The sequence below is a fragment of the Papio anubis genome, chromosome 3 (genome assembly GCF_008728515.1).
Source record: "Papio anubis isolate 15944 chromosome 3, Panubis1.0, whole genome shotgun sequence".
NCBI classification, from domain to species: domain Eukaryota; kingdom Metazoa; phylum Chordata; class Mammalia; order Primates; family Cercopithecidae; genus Papio; species Papio anubis.
This window is the reverse complement of record NC_044978.1, coordinates 83,242,025-83,265,928: the sequence shown is the minus strand read 5'-3', so window position 1 is coordinate 83,265,928 and position 23,904 is coordinate 83,242,025. Positions and strand designations below refer to the sequence as shown.

At 35.9% G+C, this 23,904-nt stretch overlaps 1 protein-coding gene across 5 annotated transcripts in view; it reads left to right on the top strand.

Annotated features, from left to right (window-relative positions):
* GSTCD (glutathione S-transferase C-terminal domain containing) overlaps positions 1-13,473 on the top strand; it is a 67,248-nt gene extending 53,775 nt beyond the window's left edge. For all 5 annotated transcript variants that reach the window (XM_031664371.1, XM_031664375.1, XM_031664372.1 and 2 more), the window contains exon 6: positions 8,992-13,473. In XM_031664371.1, coding sequence (XP_031520231.1) covers positions 8,992-8,996 — 5 coding nt within the window. In that variant the 3' untranslated portion in view covers positions 8,997-13,473. The remainder of the gene's footprint in view (positions 1-8,991) is intronic.
* The last annotated feature ends 10,431 nt before the right edge of the window (positions 13,474-23,904 follow it).

Genomic DNA, 23,904 nt, shown 5'->3' with positions numbered 1-23,904 from the left:
TTCTTTTGTAAATTACTTATTTACATTTTTGCACATTCTTCTAACAAATTTGCTAAGACTGTGGATCTAAGAAGACAGAAAACGGTTTAACATGGACTCTCATATTGAAAAAAAAAAAACTATAAATCTGTATCTCTCCTTCAGCCCTGTAGCCTGGGTGGTGGACTAGAATGAACTATATTGAAAGATCCCTAAAGTCCATTTCCTAAACCAGCCTGACTGGTTCCCTTACAATTCACAATAATAGCTTCCTTTGTCTTTTTCTTCTCTGTGCCCTTAGAACTGGGGTTTGGGGTTAGGGAGGGTCAGTCTTTCAAAAAACAAGCACTTAATTTCTCGAAGTGTCATCTTGAGAAAATGATGTGGTTTTTTTTCATGAAAGAATTCTAGTTTTTTGCCTTTTTAACTTAAAAACATTTTGTTTCACAAATAAAAATGTTTCGAGAAGAAATAGTATAATAATTTTTATATTCTTAAATCTATGTCTATGTGTTTTTATACATAGTATGAATTACGGCTTTATTGTTCTGAAATTAGTTCTTAGCAGTCTATAGGTTTAAAAATTTTCCTTTAGAATTTGAAAGGACCTTAGAGATAATCAAGCCTATTGTTTTATTTTCTTACCTATTCACTAGCACAGGAGATTATCTTTGTTTTGTAAGAAAAATAAAACATCTATTATATATATATGAGGTTTGCAACAATAAAAAGCTTAATTTAGCTTCCTTAAATGCTTTAATTTCCTTCCTTTGAAAGTATTAGACTGCATACTTTAAGTTAAACTCACAATAATTAATTAGCATTCAAAATATATATATTATAGTTGGCTGAGATACGCTGATTTTTACTTAAATGTTAACATGGTTAATTTAAGATTTATTTCCTACTTCTAGCTGTCATAAGGTGTTATTTATGATTTATTCTTCCTTTGAGAAAATTATTAAGGATTTATATTATTCTCATATAATCTATCTTATAAAACAAGTATGGAACAAAAAATAAAAGTATGATTTTTATAGAATAGATTATATGAAAATAATACAAGAATAAGAGATATAAGCTATTCAACAATTGATATAAGCTATTCATTATTTTATAGAATATAGAATATATTATTCTCATATAAACCATTCTATAAAACAAGTACAGAACAAAGAATCAAAGTATGAGACTACATTTGTTTTCTAAAATGTTTTAATTCAAATGAGAAAATTATTTTACATTTAGGAAAAACATACAAAAATTTATACCAACTAATAATCCACTTACAAATTTTATTAAACAATATTTTATTTTCAATCATTTCTATTTAATTAGAGAAACTAGGAAGTTATTTTTAAAAATATACTATACTATATATGTACACACACACATCACTTTTCCTTTCCTGCCAAGAGGAGAAGGCCATCATAAGGCGAGGTCTGCAGAGGGGCAGTCTTCATGAACCAATGACGGTTTGCTGATAAAGGAAGCAGCTAGTAAAGCATGGATAAAATTAACCTACCCATGGTAACCACATTTTATGGATCTACAACTGGAAGATGTGGTTTATGATCAACTGAAGCTTCATCTTCTTCTATTTCCCTGTCCTCCCAGGTTTTTATTCCAAGTTTCTATTTTCAGATTCTTGAAAGTCTCATGATTTCCTTCCTCTGCACCTTTGCAATTGCTGTTTTCTCTTCCTAGAATCCCCAGAATTGGTATCAATTTTGCAAGCAAAATTTGTAATAATAGCTTTCTCTGGCTGGTATAGTTTATAATAGATTATTTAATTTGTTTATTTATTTGTTTTTTGGTATTCCACATTTTTTACCCCTGATTTTTTGTGTATATGTTACCTTTACAATCAGAATACAGATCTTATTTTATTTATTTTTGAGACAAGGCCTCACTCTGTCACCCAGGCTGTAATGCAATGGCACATTTATAGCTCACTGCAGCCTCAATCTCCTGGGCTGAAGTGATCCTCTCACCTCAGCCTCCTGAGTAGGTGGGACTACAGGCCCACCACCATGCCTACCTAATTTAAATAAAAATTTGAATAGAGATACCATATAGTTACGTTTTGCTGGCTGGTCTCCCAACTCCTGAGTTTAAGCATTCCTTCCACCTCAGCCTCTCAAAAAGCTAGGATTACAGGTGTGAACCACCACACCTGGCCCAGATTTTTTTGTTTGTTTATACACATCATCTGTATTTTAACATGGTTTGACAGATTGGCAGAAGAAAAAGCTTGCTTTGAAAGTCCATTTTCACTTAACCACATAGTGGCAAACTGAATTAAATATGAAACTCAGATCTTAAAAGTTCAGCATGTTTATAGCTGTTCATTCTGTTTTATTTCTTATGTTTTTCTTTTACTTAGCGTTTAGACTGAGTGTCCTCTATTTTAGCATTTCCCCACATAGCACCTTTCTGAGAGTTACTTGCTTAACAAAAATTAACTGTCTGTTCCTTATACTCTTTTTTTTTCTTTCCTTTTTTTTTTTTTTATTATTATACTTTAAGTTCTGGGATACATGTGCAGAACATGCAGGTTTGTTACATAAGTATACATGTGCCACAGTGGTTTGCTGCATCTGTCAATTCGTCATCTACATTAGGTATTTCTCCTAATGCTATCCCTCCTCTAGTCCCCCAGACTACAACAGGCCCTGGAGTATGATATTCCCCTCCCTGTGTCCATGTGTTCTCATTATTCAACTCCCACTTATGAGTGAGAATATGCAGTGTTTGGTTTTCTGTTCCTGTTAGTTTGCTGAGAATGATGGTTTCCAGCTTCATCCATGTCCCTGTAAAGGACATGAACTCATCCTTTTTTATGGCTGTATAGTATTCCATGGTGTATATGTGCCACATTTTCTTTATCCAGTCTATCATTGATGGCCATTTGGGTTGGTTCCAAGTCTGTGCTATTGTGAACAGTGCTGCAATAGACATGTGTGTATGTGTCTTTACAGTAGAATGATTTATAATCCTATGGGTATATACCCAGTAATGGGATTGCTGGGTCAAATGGTATTTCTGATTCTGTATCCTTGAGGAATCGCCACACTGTCTTCCACAATGGTTGAACTTATTTACACTCCCACCAGCAGTGTAAAAGCGTTCCTATTTCTCCACATCCTCTCCAGCACCTGTTGTTTCCTGACTTTTTAATGATCGCCATTCTAACTGGCATGAGATGGTATCTCATTGTGGTTTCGATTTGAATTTCTCTAACGAACAGTGGTGATGAGTTTTTTTCCATATGTTTGTTGGCCACATAAATGTCTTCTTTTTAGAAGTGTCTGTGCATATACTTCGCCAACTTTTTGATGAGGTTTCTTTTTTCCCTTGCAAATTTGTTTAAGTTTCTTGTAGATTCTGGATATTAGCCCTTTATCAGATGGATATTTTGCAAAAATTTCCTCCCATTCTGTAGGTTGCCTGTTCACTCTGATGATAGTTTCTTTTACTGTGCAGAAGCTCTTTAGTTTAATTAAATCCCGTTTGTCAGTTTTGGCTTTGGTTGCCATTGCTTTTGGTGTTTTAGTCATGAAGTCTTTGCTCATTCCTATGTCCTGAATGGTACTGCCTAGGTTTTTTCTTATAGGGTTTTTATGGTTTTAGGTCTTATGTTTAAGTCTTTAATCCATCTGAAGTTAATTATTGTATAAGGTGTAAGGAAGGGGTCCAGTTTCAGTTTTCTGCATATGGCTAGTCAGTTTTCCCAACACTATTTATTAAATAGGGAATCCTTTTCCCATTGCTTGTTTTTGTCACGTTTGTCAAAGATCAGATGGTTGTAGATGTGTGGCATTATTTCTGAGGCCTCTGTTCTGTTCCATTCATCTATATATCTGTTTTGGTACCAGTACCATGCTGTTTTGGTTACTGTAGCCTTGTAGTATAGTTTGAAGTCAGGTAGCGTGATGCCTCCAGCTTTGTTTGTTTTGCTTAGGATTGTCTTGGCTATACAGGCCCTTTTTTGGTTCCATATGAACTTTAAAGTAGTTTTTTCTAATTATGTGAAGAAAGTCAATGGTAGCTTGATGTTGATAGCATTGAATCTATAAATTACTTTGGACAGTATGGCCATTTTCATGATATTGATTCTTCCTGTCCATGAGCATGGAATGTTTTTCCATTTATTTGTGTCCTCTTTGATTTCCTTGAGCAGTGGTTTGTAGTTCTTGAAGAGATCCTTCACATCCATCGTAAGTTGTATTCCTAGCTATTTTATTCTCTTGGTAGCAATTGTGAATGGGAGTTCACTCATGATTTGGCTCTCTGTCTGTTGTTGGTGTAGAGGAATGCTTGTGATTTTTGCACATTGATTTTGTATCCTGAGACTTTGCGGAAGTTGCTTATCAGCTTAAGGAGTTTTGGGGGTAAGACAATGGGGTTTTCTAAATATACAGTCATATCATTTGCAAACAAAGACAATTTGACTTCCTATCTTCCTATTTAAATACCCTTTATTTCTTCTTCTTGCTTGATTGCCCTGGCCAGAACTTCCAATATTATGTTGAATATGAGTGGTGAGGGAGGGGATCCTTGTCTTGTTCCAGTTTTCAAAAGAATGCTGCCAGCTTTTGCCTATTCAGTATTATATTGGCTGTGGGTTTGTCATAAATAGCTCTTACTGTTTTGATATATATTCCATCAATACCTAGTTTATTGAGTGTTTTTAGCATGAAGGGGTATGGAATTTTATCGAAGGCCTTTTCTGCATCTATTGAGATAATCATGTTGTTTTTGTCATTGGTTCTGTTTATGTGGTGGATTACATTTATTGATTTGCCTGTGTTGAAACAGCCTTGCATCCCAGGGATGAAGCCAATTTGATTGTGGTGGATAAGCTTTTTGATGTGCTGCTGGATTCGGTTTGCCAGTATTTTATTGAGGATTTTTGCATTGAAGTTCATCAAGGATATTGGCCTGACAGTTTCTTTTTTTATTGTGTCTCTGCCAGGTTTTAGTATCAGGATGATGTTAGCTTCGTAAAATGAGTTAGGGAGGAGTCCCTCTTTTTCTGTTGTTTGCAATAGTTTCAGAAGGAATGGTACCATCTTCTCTTTGTACCTTTGGTAGAATTCGACTTTGAATCCATCTGGTCCTGGACTTTTTTTGGTTGGTAGGCTATTACTGCCTCAGTTTCAGAACTTATTAGTCTATTCAGGGATTGGACTTCTTCCTGGTTTAGTCCTGGGAAGGTGTATGTGTCTAGGAGTTTATCCATTTCTTGTAGATTTTCTAGTTTATTTGCATAGAGGTGTTTATAGTATTCTTTTATGGTAGTTTGTATTTCTGTGGGATCAGTGGTGATATCCCGTTTATCATTTTTTATTGTGTCTATTTGATTCTTCTCTCTTTTCTTCTTTATTAGTCTGGCTAGCATTCTATCTATTTTGTTGATCTTTTCAAAAATTCAGCTCCTGGATTCATTGATTTTTTTTTTTTGGAAGGGTTTTTCATGTCTCTATCTCCTTCAGTTCTGCTCTGATATTAGTTATTTCTTGTCTTCTACCAGCTTCTGAATTTGTTTGCTCTTGCTTCTCTAGTTCTTTTAATTGTGATGTTAGGGTGTTGATTTTAGACCTTTCCCACTTTGTCCTGTGGGCATTTAGTGGTATAAATTTCTCTGTTAACACTGCTTTAGCTGTGTCCCAGAGATTCTGGTACATTGTGTCTTTTTTCTCATTGTTTTCAAAGAACTTATTTATTCAGACTTATTTTCGTTACTTACCCACTAGTCATTCAGGAGCAGGTTATTCAGTTTCCATGTAGTTGTGCAGTTTTGAGTGAGTTTCTTAATCCTGAGTTCTAATTTGATTGCACTGTGGTCTGAGAGACTGTTATGATTTCCATTCTTTTGCATTTGCTGTGGAGTGTTTTACTTCCAATTATGTGGTCAGTTTTAGAATAAGTATGATGTGGTGCTGAGAAGAATATATATTCTGTTGATTTGGGGTGGAGAGTTCTGTAGATGTTTATTAGGTTCGCTTGGTCCAGAGCTGAGTTCTAATTCTGAATATCCTTGTTAATTTTCTGTCTCGTTGATCTGGCTAATATTGACAGTGGGGTGTTAAAGTCTCCCACTATTATTGTGTGGGAGTCTAAGTCTCTTTGTAGGTCTCTAAGAACTTGCTTTATGAATCTGGGTGCTCCTGTATTGGTTGCATATATATTTAGGATAGTTAGCTCTTCTTATTGCATTGATCCATTTACCATTATGTAATGCCCTTCTTCGTCTCTTTTGATCATTGTTAGTTTAAAGTCTGTTTTATCAGAGACTAGGATTGCAACCCCTGCTTTTTTTTGCTTTCCGTTTCTGTGGTAAATATTCCTCCATCCCTTTATTTTGAGCCTATGTGTATCTTTGCACATGAGGTGGGTCTCCTGAATACAGCACATTGATGGGTCTTGACTATTCAAATTTGCCAGTCTGTGTCTTTTAATTGGGGCATGTAGCCCATTTACATTAAGTGTAATATTGTTGTGTGTGAATTTGAAACTGTCATTATGATACAGGCTGGTTATCTTGCCCGTTAGTTGATGGAATTTCTTCATAGTGTCGATAATCTTCATAATTTCGTATGTTTTTACCGTTGCTGATACCGGTTTTTCCTTTCCGTATTTAGTACTTCCTTTAGGAGCTCTTGTAAGGCAGGCCTGGTGGTGACAAAATACCTCAGCATTTGCTTGTCTGTAAAGGATTTTATTTCTCCTTCGGTTATGAAGCTTAGTTTGGCTGGATATGAAATTCTGGGTTGAAAATCCTTTTCTTTAAGAATGTTGAATATTGGCCCCCACTCTCTTCTGGCTTGTAGAGTTTCTGCCGAGAGATCTGCTGTTAGTCTGATGGGCTTCCCTTTGTGGGTAACCCGACCTTTCTCTCTGGCTGCCCGTAACATTTTTTCCTTCATTTCAACCTTGGTGAATCTGGTGATTGTTTGTCTTGGAGCTACTCTTCTTGAGGAGTACCTTTGCGGTGGTCTCCGTATATCCTGAATTTGAAATTGGGTTTGTGTTTCTAGATTGGCTGGGGAAGTTCTCCTGGATAATATCCCAAAGAGTGTTTTCCAACTAGTTTCCGGTCTCCCTGTCACTTTCAGGTACACCAATCAAATGTAGGTTTGGTCTTTTTACATAGTCCCAGATTTCTTGGAGACTTTGCTCGTTTTTTTTCATTCTTTTTTCTCTAATCTTGTCTTCATGCTTTTTTTTGTTACATTGATCTTCAATCTCTGATATCCTTTCTTCTTGATCGATTAGGCTATTGATACTTTTTTATGCATCACGAAGTTCTTGTGCTGTGTTTTTCAGCTCCATCAGGTCATTTATGTTCTTCTCTAAACTGGTTATTCTATTAGCAATTCCTCTAACCTTTTTTCAAGTTTCTTAGCTTCTTTGCATTGGGTTAGAACATGCTCTTTTAGCTCGGGGGACTTTGTTATTACCTTCTGAAGCCTACTTCTGTCAATTCGTCAAACTCGTTCTCCGTCCAGTTTTGTTCCCTGGCTGGCGAGGAGTTGTGATCCTTTGGAGGAGAAGAGGCATTCTGGATTTTGGAATTTACAACCTTTTTGCACTGGTTTTTCCTCATCTTTGTGGATTTATCTACCTTTGGTCTTTGATGTTGGTGATCTTTGGATGGAGTTTCTGTGTGGACGTCCTTTTTGTTGATGTTGATGCTATTCCTTTCTGTTTATCAGTTTTCTTTCTAATACTCAGTCCCGTCTGCTGCAGGTCTGCTGGAGTTTGCTGGAGGTCCACTGCAATACACCCTGTTTTCCTGGGTATCACCAGTGGAGGCTGCAGAACAGCAAAGATTGCTGCCTGTTCCTTCCTCTAGAAGCTTTGTTCCACAGGGGCACCTGACAGATGCCAGCCAGAGCTCTTTTGTATGAGGTGTCTGTCGACCCCTGCGGGGAGGTGTCTCCCAGTCAGGAGGCATGGGGGTCAGGAACCCACTTGAGAAGGCAGTCTGTCCCTCAGCATAGCTTGAGCGCTATGCTGGGAGATCTGTTGCTCTCTTCAGAGCCAACAGGCAGGAACGTTGAAGTCTGCTGAAGGTGCACCCACAGCCGCCCCTTCCACCAGGTGCTCTGTCCCAGGCAGATAGGAGTTTTATCCAGAAGGCCCTGACTGGGGCAGTTGCCTTTCAGAGATGCCCTGTCCAGAGAAGAGGAATCTAGAGGCAGTCTGGCTACAGCTGCTTTGCTGCACTTCGGTGGACGACGCCCAGTTCAAACTTCCTCGTGGCTTTGTTTATGCTGTGAGGGGAAAACCACCTACTCAAGCCTCTGTAATGGCAGACACCCCTCCCCGCCCACCAAGCTCCAGTGTCTCAGGTTGCCTTCAGACTGCTGTGCTGGCAGCGAGAATTTCAAGCCAGTGAATCTTAGCTTGCTGGGCTCTGTGGGGGTGGGATCCACTGAGCCAGACCACTTGGCTCCCTGGCTTCAGCCCCCATTCCAGGGGAGTAAATGGTTCTGTCTCGCTGGCATCCCAGGTGCCACTGGGGTATGAAAAAAACTCCTGCAGCTAGCTCTGTGTCTACCCAAACACCTGCCCAGTTTTGTGCTTGAAACCCAGGGCCCTGGTGGTATAGGCACCCGAGGGAATCTCCTGGTCTGTGGGTTGCAAAGACTGTGGGAAAAGCAGAGTATCTGGGCTGAAGTGCACCTTTCCTCATGGCACAGTTCCTCAGGGCTTCCCTTGGCTAGGGGTGGGGGGAATTCCCTGACACCTTGCAGTTCCTGGGTGAGGCAACGCCCTACCCTGCTTTGGCTCACCCTCCATGGGCTGTACCCACTGTCTAACCAGTCCGAGTGAGATGAACCAGGTACCTCAGTTGGAAATGCAGAAATCACCCGCCTTCTGCGTTGATCTTGCTGGGAGCTGCAGACTGGAGCTGTTCCTATTCAGCCAGCTTGCCAGCCCAATGTTCCTTACATTCTTAAAGATTCTAAGTTTATCTTGTCTTGATTTCCTCATCTCTAGGATAAGGCAGCTGTGTTGAATGTGGGGCCATCCATCTCTACTATGCTGCAGTGTGCTTTCGGGGAGTCCTATTACTTTATAACTACCCGCCATTCTCCATTCTGTATCCCTCCAACTCAATCTATGATGGCTGTTGGATTAAACTTCATAATATAGAACCCTAATCACATTGAGCATCTGTTCTGGAATGGAAAAGAATAAATGTTAATAACTTTCTTCATGCAATGGGAATTTTGTGAGTTACCATTTATTAAAAGCTGACTAAATAAATTCTACTTACTAAACAAAAATGTATTGATACATTTTTGGGTCTGGTAAGTTTTGGCACTAAGGATAGCGAATTGATTCAGAATTTATGCATATCACACTAGTAGGGAAATTAAAATTCTATAATTTTGTATTTAATCATAGCCGGTGTGTGTGTGTGTATATATATAAAATATATATGCTTATCTTTCTGATATTAATTTCCTTACATAGAATATGGATCCTCCAGGCATAACTAGTTTCTATTTCACATGTACATCCTCAGAATTCCTGAAACCTCTTTGTTATTGCCAATCTGGAATGACTTTCCTCCCTTTATCACATTTCTATTTGTCTTTCAATATGCAGCTTAGATATTAGATAGCAAGTCTTCCTTCCTTTCTCAACGTCTTCCTTCTTTTTCTATGGAACATTACTTTTTAACCTTGAACTATAATTGATGTAGGTTCACATTTTCTCCTCCATGAGACTGCTACCTTTTGCAGGCAGGAAGTAGCTTAAAAGCATAAGCTTTTGAGTCAGGTAGACCAGACTCTGTCATTTACCAGTTATGCCTACCTAGGCAAGTTACTTGATTTCTCTAAGTGTTGGTTTTCTCATCTGCAAAATGGGGATGTTAATAATGACTTTTGTATAGGGTAGCAGAAAGAGTTAAAGAAGACAATGTTTGTAACATACTTAGTACCATGCTTGGTTCATTGGTAAGTGTCCAATAAATTCAAGGCATTTTTAATTGTTTTATTATATAATTTTAATTATTTTATATATTACCCTGTGAACTCTTACAAATAACTCAATATTTTGGATGCAGCAAGTGTTTAATAGATATATTTAGGAAAACTTTAACAAATGTTGTTGAATAAAGGCTTGTAGGAATTCAGAAGCAAGAATGATTAGTTCTGATTGTTGGATTAAGGAAGACTTGGCTGGAGTTGGCATTTGAACTTTCACATCTGAGTTATGATTTGACAGAAATGAACAACAGAAAAACATTGGAAGCCAATGACATGTAATTTCAGGAAGAAGTGTGAGCTAAGCTTTACATTAATAATAAAACCTACTCGACGGGTTGGTTTGTTTAATAAATGCATCTAAAGCATTGGCATAGTAAGAATACAGTAAATATTAGCCTGTGTTTTAACAGCCCATATATAGACTACATGTTAAATAACAAAAACTCATTTATACTTATAGTATATATGTGTATATATACACACATGCACACTTCATCTTTGACACTAGCTTGAAGGATCTCTGTATGGCAACATTTCCTTAATATTTTTGTTTGCAATATCCATTTAGAAGTACAAAGAAAACGTTTATTTTAAAATATTGTTTATTTCAGCTATATATTATTCTTCCTGTTTGTTTGAATTAGTGAGACAATACTTTGCAAATGGCTTTAAGTTGTCAGCTGTTAAGGATTATCATGCCATTTTTTCCCCACTGGTTTAGCTAAATTTGAGAGAAATCTATATAAGTGACAGCTTACAACAGCTGCAATTGCTTGATACGCGAAAACAATCAAGGGATATATATTATGTGAAGTTCAAGGTCATTTTATTTTAATTAAACATGTATTGAATTATAGTATGTTCCATAATAATGTAACTAAGATTTTTTTCTGTCATGCTCTTTTTAAATTTTTTATTTTAATATACTTTCCAGACATATGAAAGTTATAAGAATAGTACAATAATTCTAATATACCTTTTATCCAGATTCCTCAGTGTTAACATTTTAACACCTTTACTTTATTTCTCTCCCTTTCTGTGTCACCCACACATACTCATTCTCTCTCTGAACTATGTGAGATAGTTGCAGACATGACAACCATCATTTGCTCCTGAATACGTCAGTGTGAGGTTCTTAAAAATAAGAAAAAATAGGATATTTTCTTAAATAACCGAAAAACAATTATCAAATTAAGATTGATGCAATATTATTATCTATTCCACAGACCTTACTTAGATTTTGCTATTTGTCCCAATAATGTCCTTTATAACAACAGAAAAATCCCATATTTATATTTTGCATGTAGTTGTCGCATCTCTCTGCTTCTCTTTTAATCTGGAACACTTCCTCAGTCTTTCTTTGTCTTTCTTGACCTTAACATTCTTGAAGAACACAGACCAGTTATTTTGCAGAATGCCTCTCAATTTGGATTTGTCTGCTGTTTTCTGATAATTAGAATCAGGTGATGCACTTGGAGCAGGAATAGCATAGAAGTGATATTTTCTTCTCAGTGCATCATGTCTGGAGGACGACAAAAATTGTAAAACATAAATTTTGGAAATTTGGAAAGAAATTCTTTTATAATTTTTTAGAATGTTTGAAAACTTATATTTCTCAATTCTTTTATTTTTATTTAACATTTTTCATTTTTTAGCCAATCAGTAAAATATTAAGTATGGAATAACACTTTCCCTGCAAGGTTCTCTGTCAAATTATTGCAGTTTGTCAAGTATATTTATTGTTAAATGAAGGTATATATAGAAAGACACTCTTTAGTAAGAAATTTAGTTATCTATGGTATTAAATAGTAACATGGGTTTGATATGAAATAGAACGTTGTAGCAAGAATGTTTTTGAGAGTTACAAATAAAAAGCTTGAACTAAGTAATTGGTTTGACAGATTTACTTTTGCCAAATTTTGCCACCCAACTCTGAGGCCACTAACAGGGAAAAGATTCAGGCGTTGCCTATTAATGCTCACTTAGTATTAGTTAGTTTTTTCAGATATTTGAGAGAAGGAATTTTCTTTTAAGTCAGAATTAATTTTAAGTCAACAGTGCTCCTTTATATAGAAAGATATATGATACTCAGATTTTAAGCCTGATCTTTCTTTCTTACTTATTTTCCCCTCAAGAGAGAAAAAACTACTGCCTGATTACAAACCCTGCAGTGCATATGTTGAATCTAATTACATGTTTCATATTGCTCCTTGCCAACAAATACATGTTAATAATAATGAATAATCAACCTCCCTTAACAAGAGGAACACAAAATGTGTTTCTGCCATTTCTCATGATGAATAGACCCAGGAGTACGTCAAAGATGGTATCCTCACCACATCAGTTGCCTATGACTTATTACCAGCAACCTGCTCTAGACGATGAAGTGTGAAATTGATGGGCACTATAGGGAATTCGAACTGAGATTTCAGGCTAGGGAAGAGCTGTCTCACAATATTCGACTGCCTTGTTCATTGACTCACTGGTTTCCCCTAAGGCCTCTTTTTATAATGCTCTGGAAAATGTTTCCTGGCTAAGTTAATGTATGTGCTACTGTATCTGGCTAGCAACCAGATTGATAGAATAAAACTTATAGGAAATTTTACTATATCCTGTTCCCCAGCTGATAGCAAGAAGTCTGAGCCATATAAGAACTGACTGAACAGAATGAACGGATGAAATATTTGAGCGTGTCATTGTGAGAATATCTTTCACTGCAGAAGATATTATAGACACTAAAGGGGAAAATGTGCTGTTATCACCTCCCATCTTTTTTTAATTAACTTTTAGAGATTAGTTTGCTAGTGATTCCCACATTTAACTCATGTCGGATGATTCTTTTATAATAGAAGTATTAATTTATAATTTATATTTGATTTATGAAATTGCTTGAATAGTTAAGTATCGATTAATTTAGCAGAGTCTGAAAGTATAGTACATACTATATCCTTATAATTTATTTCAGAAATTTTCATTTACTTCTGGAATTATTTTCCTCCTGCTTTATTTGAAAAGTCAAGATATTATTATGTTGCTATAGCATTAGTAGAAAAATTCCAGGGAAGTAGTCATATAAGCAAAACTCAAGTTTTCAAGCAGGCCTGAATTTAAAGCTGTACCCTAGCTACTTAATCTCAAGCAAATTACCTAATATTTCCAAGCCTTAAATTTCTTAGCTTGGAGAATCATAATATTTACTTCACATTCTTAAGTAAAATAATGTATAAAATAACTTGCACAGTGCCTAGCTTTACTTTCTCCTCTCACCCAGTACTTTGATATTTTTGTTGAGGCATAAACAGTAGAATATAAATGTTAACATTATTTGATATTTTATTCCATCATGAACTTACTAAATTTTTTGAACTTTGAACTTTGAACTTACTAAATGTTTGCAGTAAAAAACTTTAGTAAGAAACTTTTGAACTTACTAAATTTAATTTTCATTTTCTTTTTAATTTTTGAGACAGGGTCTTGCTCTGTTTCCAGGCTGGAATGCAGTGGCACAATTATAGCTCACTGCAGCCTCAAACTCCTGAGCTAAAGGGATCCTCCCCTCAGCCTCCCAAGTAGTTAGAAATACAAGCGTGTGCCACCATGCTCAGCCTTTTTTTCTTTTGTTAAGTTTTTGTAGAGATGGAGCCTTTTGCTTTATTGCCCAGGCTGGTCTCGAACTCCTGGCCTCAAGCAATCCTCTAGCCTTAGCCTCGCAAAGTGCCCAATCACAGGCATGAGTCATCTTTCTTGGCCTAATCTTCCTTTCTTTAGAAACAAAATTGGACTCATGAATCTATTAGCATTCTTAAGAAGTATTCTACAGCAGAACAGAAGTAGAACAAGCAAGGAAAAGTGAAAATACATCTATTGCTAAGGGAAGGAAGAATTAAAACACAAATATATTTTTGTTAAGATTTTTTAAAATAAAATGTAAATTTTTGAATTTTTTTGCATTTATAATTCTGTCTCTTAGTTTGTTTAACTACTAATCTTTTTTTTTTTTGACAAAGATAATGCGGGTTTGGGTGAAGCACTTCTAAGTCAAAATGAACTTTTCCCACAGTGGTCAGGAATTGCCATAGTGCTGTTTTCTAAGGTGCATAGCATGTCTGTGTGGGATAGTTCGTATTCTGAAGCCCAGAGACTCTTTTCCTAGCAGGAATAATTTTTCTGTGAGATGCTTTGAAAGATATTTTGCTTCACTTATATGCCCTGTCAGAATAAATGTGCCACTTCTTGCGCATACCTTGTATAAGGTCCACAACCTCTGTAAACTCTGAGTGCCACTGGCAAAACTAAGCAATGTTCTGGTTAACCTTCACAAGCAGGGTAGTTGGGAGAAACACAAATGAAGAGAATATGAGAAACAGGGGAAGAGAAAGAAAAGAAAAAAAGGAGAAAGACGGCCGTGTGTGGTGACTCATGCCTGTAATCCCAGTGCTTTGGAAGGCCAAGGTGGGGGGATCACTTGAGCTCAGGAGTTCAAGATCAGCCTGGGCAACATAGCAAGATCTCATCTCTACAAAAAATTTAAAAATTAGCCAAGCATGGTGTGCGCACCTCCCAGCTATGTGGGAGGCTGAGGCAGGAGGATCTGTTGAGCCCAAGAGGTTGTGGCTGCAGAGAGCCATATTCATGCCACTGCACTCCAGCCTCGGAAACAGAGTAAGACCCTATCTCTAAAAACAAAACAAAACAAACCCACAAAAAAAAAAAAAAACAGGAGAAAGATAAAAACATCATTCATGGCTTCATAATATATAGAAATTATGATTACTTGAGAATCCTGGGATTCTCAAGCTGGGATTATAGGCGCACACCTCATGCCCAGCTAACTTTTGTATTTATAATAGAGACAGGGTTTCACCATGTTACATGGGCTTATTTGAGAATTCTTAATAATCACTTCTGATTTTTTGTCTTAATAAATATGTAGATAGTTTATTTCAGAACTTTCACTTTAAGTTTTATGAAAAGAATTATTGTGTTTGCGTATATATAATATATTTTTAAAAATAACTACCAATTTGGGCTAACCTCAAGTAATTTTTTTCTGTAATGTCAAAGTCATCTCATTAATAATAACTATTCTGGAACACAAGTTCATTTTATTTGTACAAAGCACATCTCACATTCTTTCCCTCTGTCTGAGATGGACAATTTGTTCGAATTTGACCTTTATTCCTCCTAGAGGCATAAGTTTGGGCTGATTTATTTGGATAAGATTGGATATTGCACCTGGTGTGGATAATACTAGATTACATCTTCAGGAAATTGAACTTTTTTTGTTTACCCTTTAGAACAAACAGCTTTCTGAAATGAATATGTTGGAGACAGTGTTAGCTTCTTTTTTCGTTTCCATTCTGCTACATACGATCTTTTCATTTTACAATACAAGTAGCTTTCTGTTGCTTTAGCAAGTTGGTATATTATACTTTCTGAAACTAAATTTCCTGATACATTCTTGGTAAAATTCAGAGTGGTTTGCAGTTGGTGTTGACCTATATGCCTTAAAACTTTTTTATATTAATGTAATCTAAATTTACAGAAAATTACAAAAATAGTACCAAAAAAATCCAGATTCACTGTTTACATTTTTATTTTGCCCCATTTTTTAAAAATCATTCATGCTCCAGTTCTTTTTCTTTCTCTCTCCCTCTCTATATGGGTGTATGTGTATGTCTATATTTTTCTTGAACCAGTTGAAAGTGAGTTGTAGGCATTGTACCCGTTTAACCCTTACATTCTTTTATATAACCAGAATAGAATGATCAAAATCAGGAATTTTAATGTGGATACAGTATTATTATCTCCATAGCCTATATTCAAATGTCATCAATTGTCCCAATGTCTTTTATATTTATCTTTTTTTAATTTTTTTTATTTTTTTATTACATTCTTTTTTTAAAATTTATTTATTATTATTATACTTTAAGAAGTTCTAGGGTACATGTGCATAACATGCAGGTTTTGTGTACATGTATACTTGTGCCATGTTGGTTATTGCTGCACCCATCAACTCGTCATTTACATCAGGTATAACTCCCAGTGCAATCCCTCCCCTCCCCCTCCCCATGATCGTTGGTGTGTGATGTTCCTTCCTGAGTCAAGTGATCTCATTGTTCAGTTCCCACCTATGGTGAGGCTTGTCACGGTGTTTTGGTTTTCTGTTCTTGTGATAGTTTGCTAAAGAATGATGGTTTCCGGCTGCATCCATGTCCTACAAAGACACAAGCGTCATCACTTTTATGGCTGCATGATATTCCATGGTGTATATGTGCCACATTTCTTAATCAATCTGTCACTGATGGACATTTGGGTTGATTCCAAGTCTTTGCTATTGTGAATAGTGCCGCTAATAAACATCGTGTGCATGTGTCTTTAGAGCAGCATAATTTATAATCCTTGGGGTATATCCCCAGTAATGGGATGGCTGGGTCATATGGTGCATCTAGTTCTAGATCCTTGAGGGAATCGCCTACTGTTTTCCATAATGGTTGAACTAGTTTACAATCCACCAACAGTGTAAAGTGTTCCTATTTCCTCCCGCATCCTCTCAGCACCTGTTGTTTCCTGACTTTTTAGTCATCATTCTAACTGGTGTGAGATGGTATCTCATTGTGGTTTTGATTTGCGTTTACTCTGATGGCCAGTGATGATGAGCCATTTTTTAATGTGTCTACCATTTGGCTGTATGAATGTCTTCTTTTGAAATGTCTGTTCATATCCTTTGCCCACTTTTGATGGGTTGTTTGTTTTTCTTGCAGTTGTTTTAGCGGAGTTCTTTGTAGGTTCTGGATGTGTGGCCTTTGTCAGATGGGTAGATTGCAAAAATTTTCTCCCCATTCATGGAGTTGCCTGTTCACTCTGATGGTAGTTTTGTTTTGTTATTTTTTGAAGCTCTTTAGTTTAATGAGATCCCATTTGTCAATTTTGGCTTTGCTGCCATTGCTTTTAGTGTTTTTAGACATGAAGTCTTTGCCCATGCCTATGTCCTGAATGGTACTACCTAGGTTTTCCTCTAGGATTTTTATGGTATTAGATCTAACATTTAAGTCTCTAATCCATCTTGAATTAATTTTATATTTATCTTATATCTTAATTTTATATTTATCTTATATCTTATTCATGATTCAGTTCAAGATTACATTGTATGTAGTTTTCAAGTTTCCTTAGTTTCCTTTAATACGGAATTAGCTTCTCTTTTGTCATTTATGATCTTCATATTTTTGGAGAGTACAAGCAAATTAGTTTGAAGAATGTCCATCAATTTGAGTTTGTCTGATTAGATTCATATTATGGATTTGGGGCAAGAATACTACAGAAGTGATGCACCACAGAAAAGGCATGGGATGTTCGTTTATCCTGTTTTTGTTAATGATGATGCTAAGCCTAGTTAATATGGCACCTGCCAGGTTTCTCTTCTGTAATGTTACTATTTTTTACTTTGCAATTAAGTAATTTGTGATAGTTTGAGACTATGTACATATCTTATTCCTCACCTGCTTTTCATTTAGCATCTGTCTTAGTTTGTTTTTTGTTGCTGTAACAGAATATGATAGACTAGGTAAATTATAAAAATAGAAATTTATTTGGCTCATGGTTTTTGAGGTGGAGAAGTCCAAGAGCATAGCACTAGCATTTGGTGAGGGTCATCCCATGGCAGAAGGTGGAAGGCAGAAGAGAGCACATGAGACAGAGAGAGACACCAGGGACCAGACTAGCTTTATAACAATTCACCCTTCCAATAAATAACCCATTCCCTCAATAATAACATTAATCCATTCATAAGGGCGGAGCCCTCATGACCCAATTACCTCTTATTAGGCCTCACCTTCCAACAAAGTTGCATTGGATTAAACTTACAACACATGAACTTTTAGAGAACACATACAACCCAAAATAGCATCCATTGATGATTGTTGCCTGAATTAATTATCATTAACTACTATAATGTTTGCAAAATTGTGACTTTCTAGCATCCATAATTTATTCTACATTCATTAATTGGCAGACTAAGGAAAAGCTTTCCCTTCTCTTCCCCACTTATCATTTGTTTTCTTTATTTGTATCAGGATAAATTCATGGATTCTTATTTTTTCAATGGATTACATTCTATTATTATCAGTATTTATTTTGATACTCAAATTTTCCCACATTTGGTCAGTAAGAGCCCCTTCAAAGTAACTTCTACATCGTTGTGACATGTTCTCATCACTCCTGGAGCACTTCGTTAATTTCTGACATCACAAAATGTTCCAAGATTATCTTGTCATTTGTCTGACCTAGTGCTGAAAGTAGCCTTTATTCCAAGATCTGGATGTACACTGTAATAATAGCTACTAGTATGCTACTGCTTTTAGGCCTTCTCTTGGACACAACTAGGATATATGTGTGTCAGTTTGTGTATATGTTTGTGTGTAATCAGATCAAACAGATACTCAGATACTTCTAATTCTAATCCAGAAGCAGAGGGTTTGTTTTAGTCTTCTCATGTTGAACAGTAAGAATCCTGAGAAATTTGCTCATTTGTAGAATACACAGAAAGCATTTTCAAAATTGTTGACTTATAACATTTTTAAAACAAACTAATATAAAGGCATCACAGGAAAAGAAAACAGAGTAGCATCTCTTATGAATATAGATGTGAAAACTCTCAGCAAAGTATTAGTTAACCAAATCCAGCAAGAGATTAAAAAAAAAAAATCATATACCATAACCAAATCAATTTACCCTAGAAAGGCAAGGTTGATATAGCATCTAAAAGTCAATTAAAATAATACATCATATCAATAGTATACAGGGCAACAACCACTTTTATTTGTATCAATATCAATTCATGGATTTTTATTTTGTTCAATGAGTTGTGAAATCTTTTGACACTCAATTTCCCTAATGCCTACATAAAAAAGGCATTTGATAAAATTCAACACATTTTCATGCTTAAAACACTTAACAAACTAGGAAAAGAAGGGAACATCCTCAACCAGTTAAAAGACATCTACCAAAAACGACAATTAACATCATACTTAATTGTAAAGGCTAAATGTATTCTCCCTAAAATCAGGAATGACGAGGATGTCTTCTCTTACCAGGACAACTAGGAATAAAAAGAAAAAAAAAGGCTTCTACTTTGGAAAAAGAGAAGGGAGAAAACTATCTCTCTTTGCAGATGACATGATCTTCTATACAGAAAATCCTAAGACATCCACTGAAAAACTATTACAATTACTAAACAAGTTTACCAATATTGCAGAATATAAAAGCAATATACAAGTTAGTTGAACTTGCACCTGCAATGAACAATCTGAAAATGAAAGGAAGAAAATAATCTCATTTACAACCCTATCATAAAGATTACAATAACCCTTATATTACGTCATACTCATAAATTAACTCTAAATGGACAGAAGATGTAAAGTAAGATGTAAAACTATAAAACTCTTGGAAGAAAACAGACAATTATTTGTGATACTGGATTATACAAAGCCTTCTAAGAACGACACTAAAAATATAAGCAATAAAATAAAAAATATAAATTGGACATGATCAACATTTTAAAACTTTTAAGGCCGGGCATGGTGGCTCATGCCTGTAATCCTAGCACTTTCAGAGGCTGAGGCAGGCAGATCACTTGAGGACAGGACAGGAGTTCAAGACAACCTTGGTCAACATGGAGAAACCCTATCTCTACTAAAAGTACAAAAAATTAGCCGGGCGTGGTGGCTCACACTTGTAGTCCCAGCTACTCAGGAGGCTGAGGCAGGAGAATCGCTTGAACGCCAGAGGCGAAGGTTGCAGTGAGCAGGAGACTGTGCGCCACTGCACTCTGCCCTGGGCAACAGAGCAAGACTCGGTCTCAAAACAAAAACAAATAACTTCTGTACTTCAAAGAACACCATCCAAAAAAAAAAAAAAAAAACCCACAATCCATATAATATGAGACTATTATGGCAAATTATATGCCTGATAAGAAACTTGTATCTGAAAAATAGAAAGCAATATTATTTCCATAACAAAAGACAAACAACCCAATTTTAAAATGGGTATTTTAAAATTGAGTAGGCATTTCTTCAAATAAGAGATATGGATAAATACTAAGCACATAAATATATGCTCAACATCATTAGCTGTTAGGGAAATGCAAATCAAAACCATAATGAGATACCACTCCACACCTAATAGTATTGCTACAAATAAAATAGCCAGATAATAACAAATGTTGGCTAGAATGTGGATAAATTAGCATCCTCATATATTGCTGCTAGGAATGTAAAATGTTGCAGCAACTTTGGAGAACATTTTGACAGTCCCTTAAAGGTTAAACATGATAATATAACTCAGCAAGTCTACTCTCATGTTTACACCCAAGAGAATTGAAAACATACACCCAAACAAAAACTTGTACAATGAATGGTCATGTATGTGCTATATGTGATATATCGATCAACAGTAATATATTTATGTAATTTACATATGCTGAGAATGGGGAACATACTCAAAATTTTTTTTTTTTTTTTACTGATAAGTGTTCAAAAAAGTTTGGAGACCACTGCCTTAGAGCAATAGTTCTCATACTTTCCATGCATGAGATTCAACAGGGTGTTTGTTAAAGATTTCCAGGCCCTAACCCCAGAGTTTCTAGTTCAGTAGGTCTAAGGTAGAACCTAAAAGTTTGCTTTTCTAAGCAGTCTCCAGATGATGCCAGTGCGTTGGTCCAGGGGACATGCTTTGGGTACTTAGATTGTTGTCCCTGTTATGCTAAAGCATACTGAGGATGCCTGTTAAAATACATATTTTAAGGCCCCACATCTAGAAATTATGTATGAATAGGCCAAGAATTGGCTTCAGAATTTGCATTAACGGTGACCACAGGTGATTCTGACTCAGTAGGCCTAAGGATCATCACTTTCTGAGTAATGCTACTTAGGAGCTTAGAGAGTGGAGTTACGAAATGGTGGTGTCAGTCAGGAAGAAGCAGCATTGTCCCTTTTGAAAATTGGGAAACTGTTCTTCAGATATTCTCAGAGTCTGAGAATAAATTCAGAGTCAGGAAAATTCTCCTTGGATTCTCTCTTAAAGGCTACTGATGGAAGAAAAGACATGAGCTAATGAGAAGCATTCAATAAAATAGAAATGTTTGAAAGCTTTTTCCCCTCCTTGGGAATTAGATTTATACTTTTGTTTGCAAATAAATTTTCAAGAATATAGAAAATATGTAAAGCACGATTTTTTTGGTATCATTATTACTATTTTAAAACTGAACATTTAAAACTTTTATTCCATCAAGACATCATAACCTTCACATACATTTACTGACTACAAAATTGATAAAGAAAAATAATCACCCCTGGTCTTACAATCATTGTAAGACTTGCAAATTTCTTTACAGGTTTTTGTTTTTGCTTTTAGTACAGAGTTGTGTTATTGTTGTTATTTGGTTTCATGATTTCTTTGTATTAGTGATGATAGTGATATATGATGTTTTGTTTCCTTTTTTCCTCCTGAATTGTGTCATAAGTATTTTTCCTGTGGTTTCATAAATACTTTATAAGGATGGCCCATTGAATTATAGTGTACCGTCATTTATTTTACATTTTTAAATATTTAGAAGTTATATTTCCTACATTTTCCATTAGATTCATAGAGTTTTATAATTGGAGTTACCAAAGATGATTTCTACTTGTCCATTTTATAGATAGTTAAACCAGTTTTCCCGAAATCATAAAATTAAAAAATGGCAAAGTTAGAACTAAAGCCCGTTCTCTCACTCTTGTTGTACTGGTTATTCCACTATGTTGTGCTGTTTTCTCTAATAATTTAAAATTTACTGGAAAGAACATTAGATCTGTGCCACTTTGTTTCCTACTTAACCCATTTTTTCTTTGTTCTTTTTTCCTCTTTCTCTGCCTGCTTTGAGGTAGTTTGAGTATTTTTTATGATTCTGTCTTATCTCCACTATTGACTTATTGAGTATATCTCACTTTAAAAAAAGTAGTAGTTTCCTTAGGATTTAAGATATACATCTTTATCGCAGTCTACCTGAAAACACTGTTTTCAGAAAGAGCTTTAGAATAAAGCAAATATTAAGATTTGTGTATATTATTGACATTTATAATAACTAAATTTCTTGTATTATCCCTACTTTTTTTTAATGCAAAGACTGCCAAACATGTTATATTCCTTAACCCAAATATGTCAAGTTCTTATAGTGGACGAATGTGTATTTTGTATCTCCCCATTAACAAGACATTTATAAGAAGACTGTTTTCCTAGGTTTTCTTTTTAATTGCAGTGCTGCTAATAGAGATGACTTATATTCAAGGGGAAGTGAGCAAATCTTGAACCTTATTTAAAACTACCATAGATTTTTGAACTGTGAATTTTATTATTAAGACATGAAATTGTAGTTTGTGTGTCTATGTGTGTTTTCTCTTTTTTGCCTTTGCAACCAATGTAAGTGTACTCATTGAATCTTGGAGTTAGAAAGGGACTCAAAAGCTCATTTAAACCAAACTCTTTGTATAACAGAAAAGGAAACACAGGCTGTACTAATTATCTATTGCTGCATAATAAATTACTCTAAAACTTAGTGGTTTATACAGCTAGCATTTATTATCTCACAGTTTCTGTGGTCCAGCAATCCTGGGATGGCTTAGATGGGCCCTCTGGCTCAGAGCCTCTTACAAGGCTACACAATCAGTGTGTAGGCTGGGCTGTGGCCTCATCACAAGGCTCAACTTGGAGAGGACCCACTTCCAAGTCTATTTACATGTCTGTTAGCAGGATCCTGTTCAAGTACTGTTGGAATGAGGGTCTCAGATCCTCACTGGCTGTTCACTGGGAGCATTAGTTGCTACAGGCCTCTCTGTAGGGCAGCTGAGAGCATCGCAGTTGGCTTTCCTCAGAGTATGCCATGGAGAAAGCAAGCCAGAGAGGGAATTCACAGTCTGTTTATAACTTAAACAGACTTGGAAGTGACATCCCATCCCCTTTACTATATTCTGCTCATTTGAAGTGAGTCACTAGGTTCAGCCTATAATGAAGGGGAGAGGATTACACAAAGGTGTGAATAAAGGAGGGAGGACCACTGGGAAATACCTTGGATGCTGCCTACCACAGAGACCCAGATAAGTGAAATGCCCAGTCATACATACATTTTGTTAGTGGCAAAGCAGGGCCAGGTTCCTGATCTTTCAATTCACAGTCAGTCCATGGTTCTTTTGAATTTTCTCTAGTCATTAAAAAAAAAAAAAAAAAAAAAAAAGTTAATGACATAATAACCCTTACTTTTTGAGAGGATAAATTACTTTTAATTCACTACAGCTCACCAGATTACTCTTAATATTGCAATAGGGGAAAGATGCAGAGAAAAAAGAATAGTTTTATATCTTTACTAGTTTTGCTTTTCTACTCAGTGGAAATCCGTACCAAGTCTCATAGAAGCAAGGTTGCAAAGGAGAACTAGGAATGTTGACAGTGACTAACTTAGAGATCTCCCAGTTAAAACTTCAAACTACACACCTTGATCTGGATTTGTTAGTTGGGTGCTTCTACAATAAACTCATATTTTTAAGAAAATGATAGATATGGACATTAGTATACTTTACAAATCCTTACATAATTTACATTATGGTTCAAATAAAATAGGTTGAAACCAAGGAAGAGCATTAGTATGATTTAAAAATGTGAAAGGCAAGATTGGGCACGGTGGTTTATGCCTGTATTCCCAGGGGGGATCGCTTGAGGCCAGGAGTTTGAGACCACTTTAGGCAACATAGTAAGATTTTTATGTGTAAAAAAATTTTAAAACAATTAGCCAGGTGTAGTGGTCATGCCTGTAGCCCCAGCTACTCAGGAGGCTGAGGCAGGAGGATCACTTTAGACCGGGAGTTTGAGGCTTCAGTAAGCTATG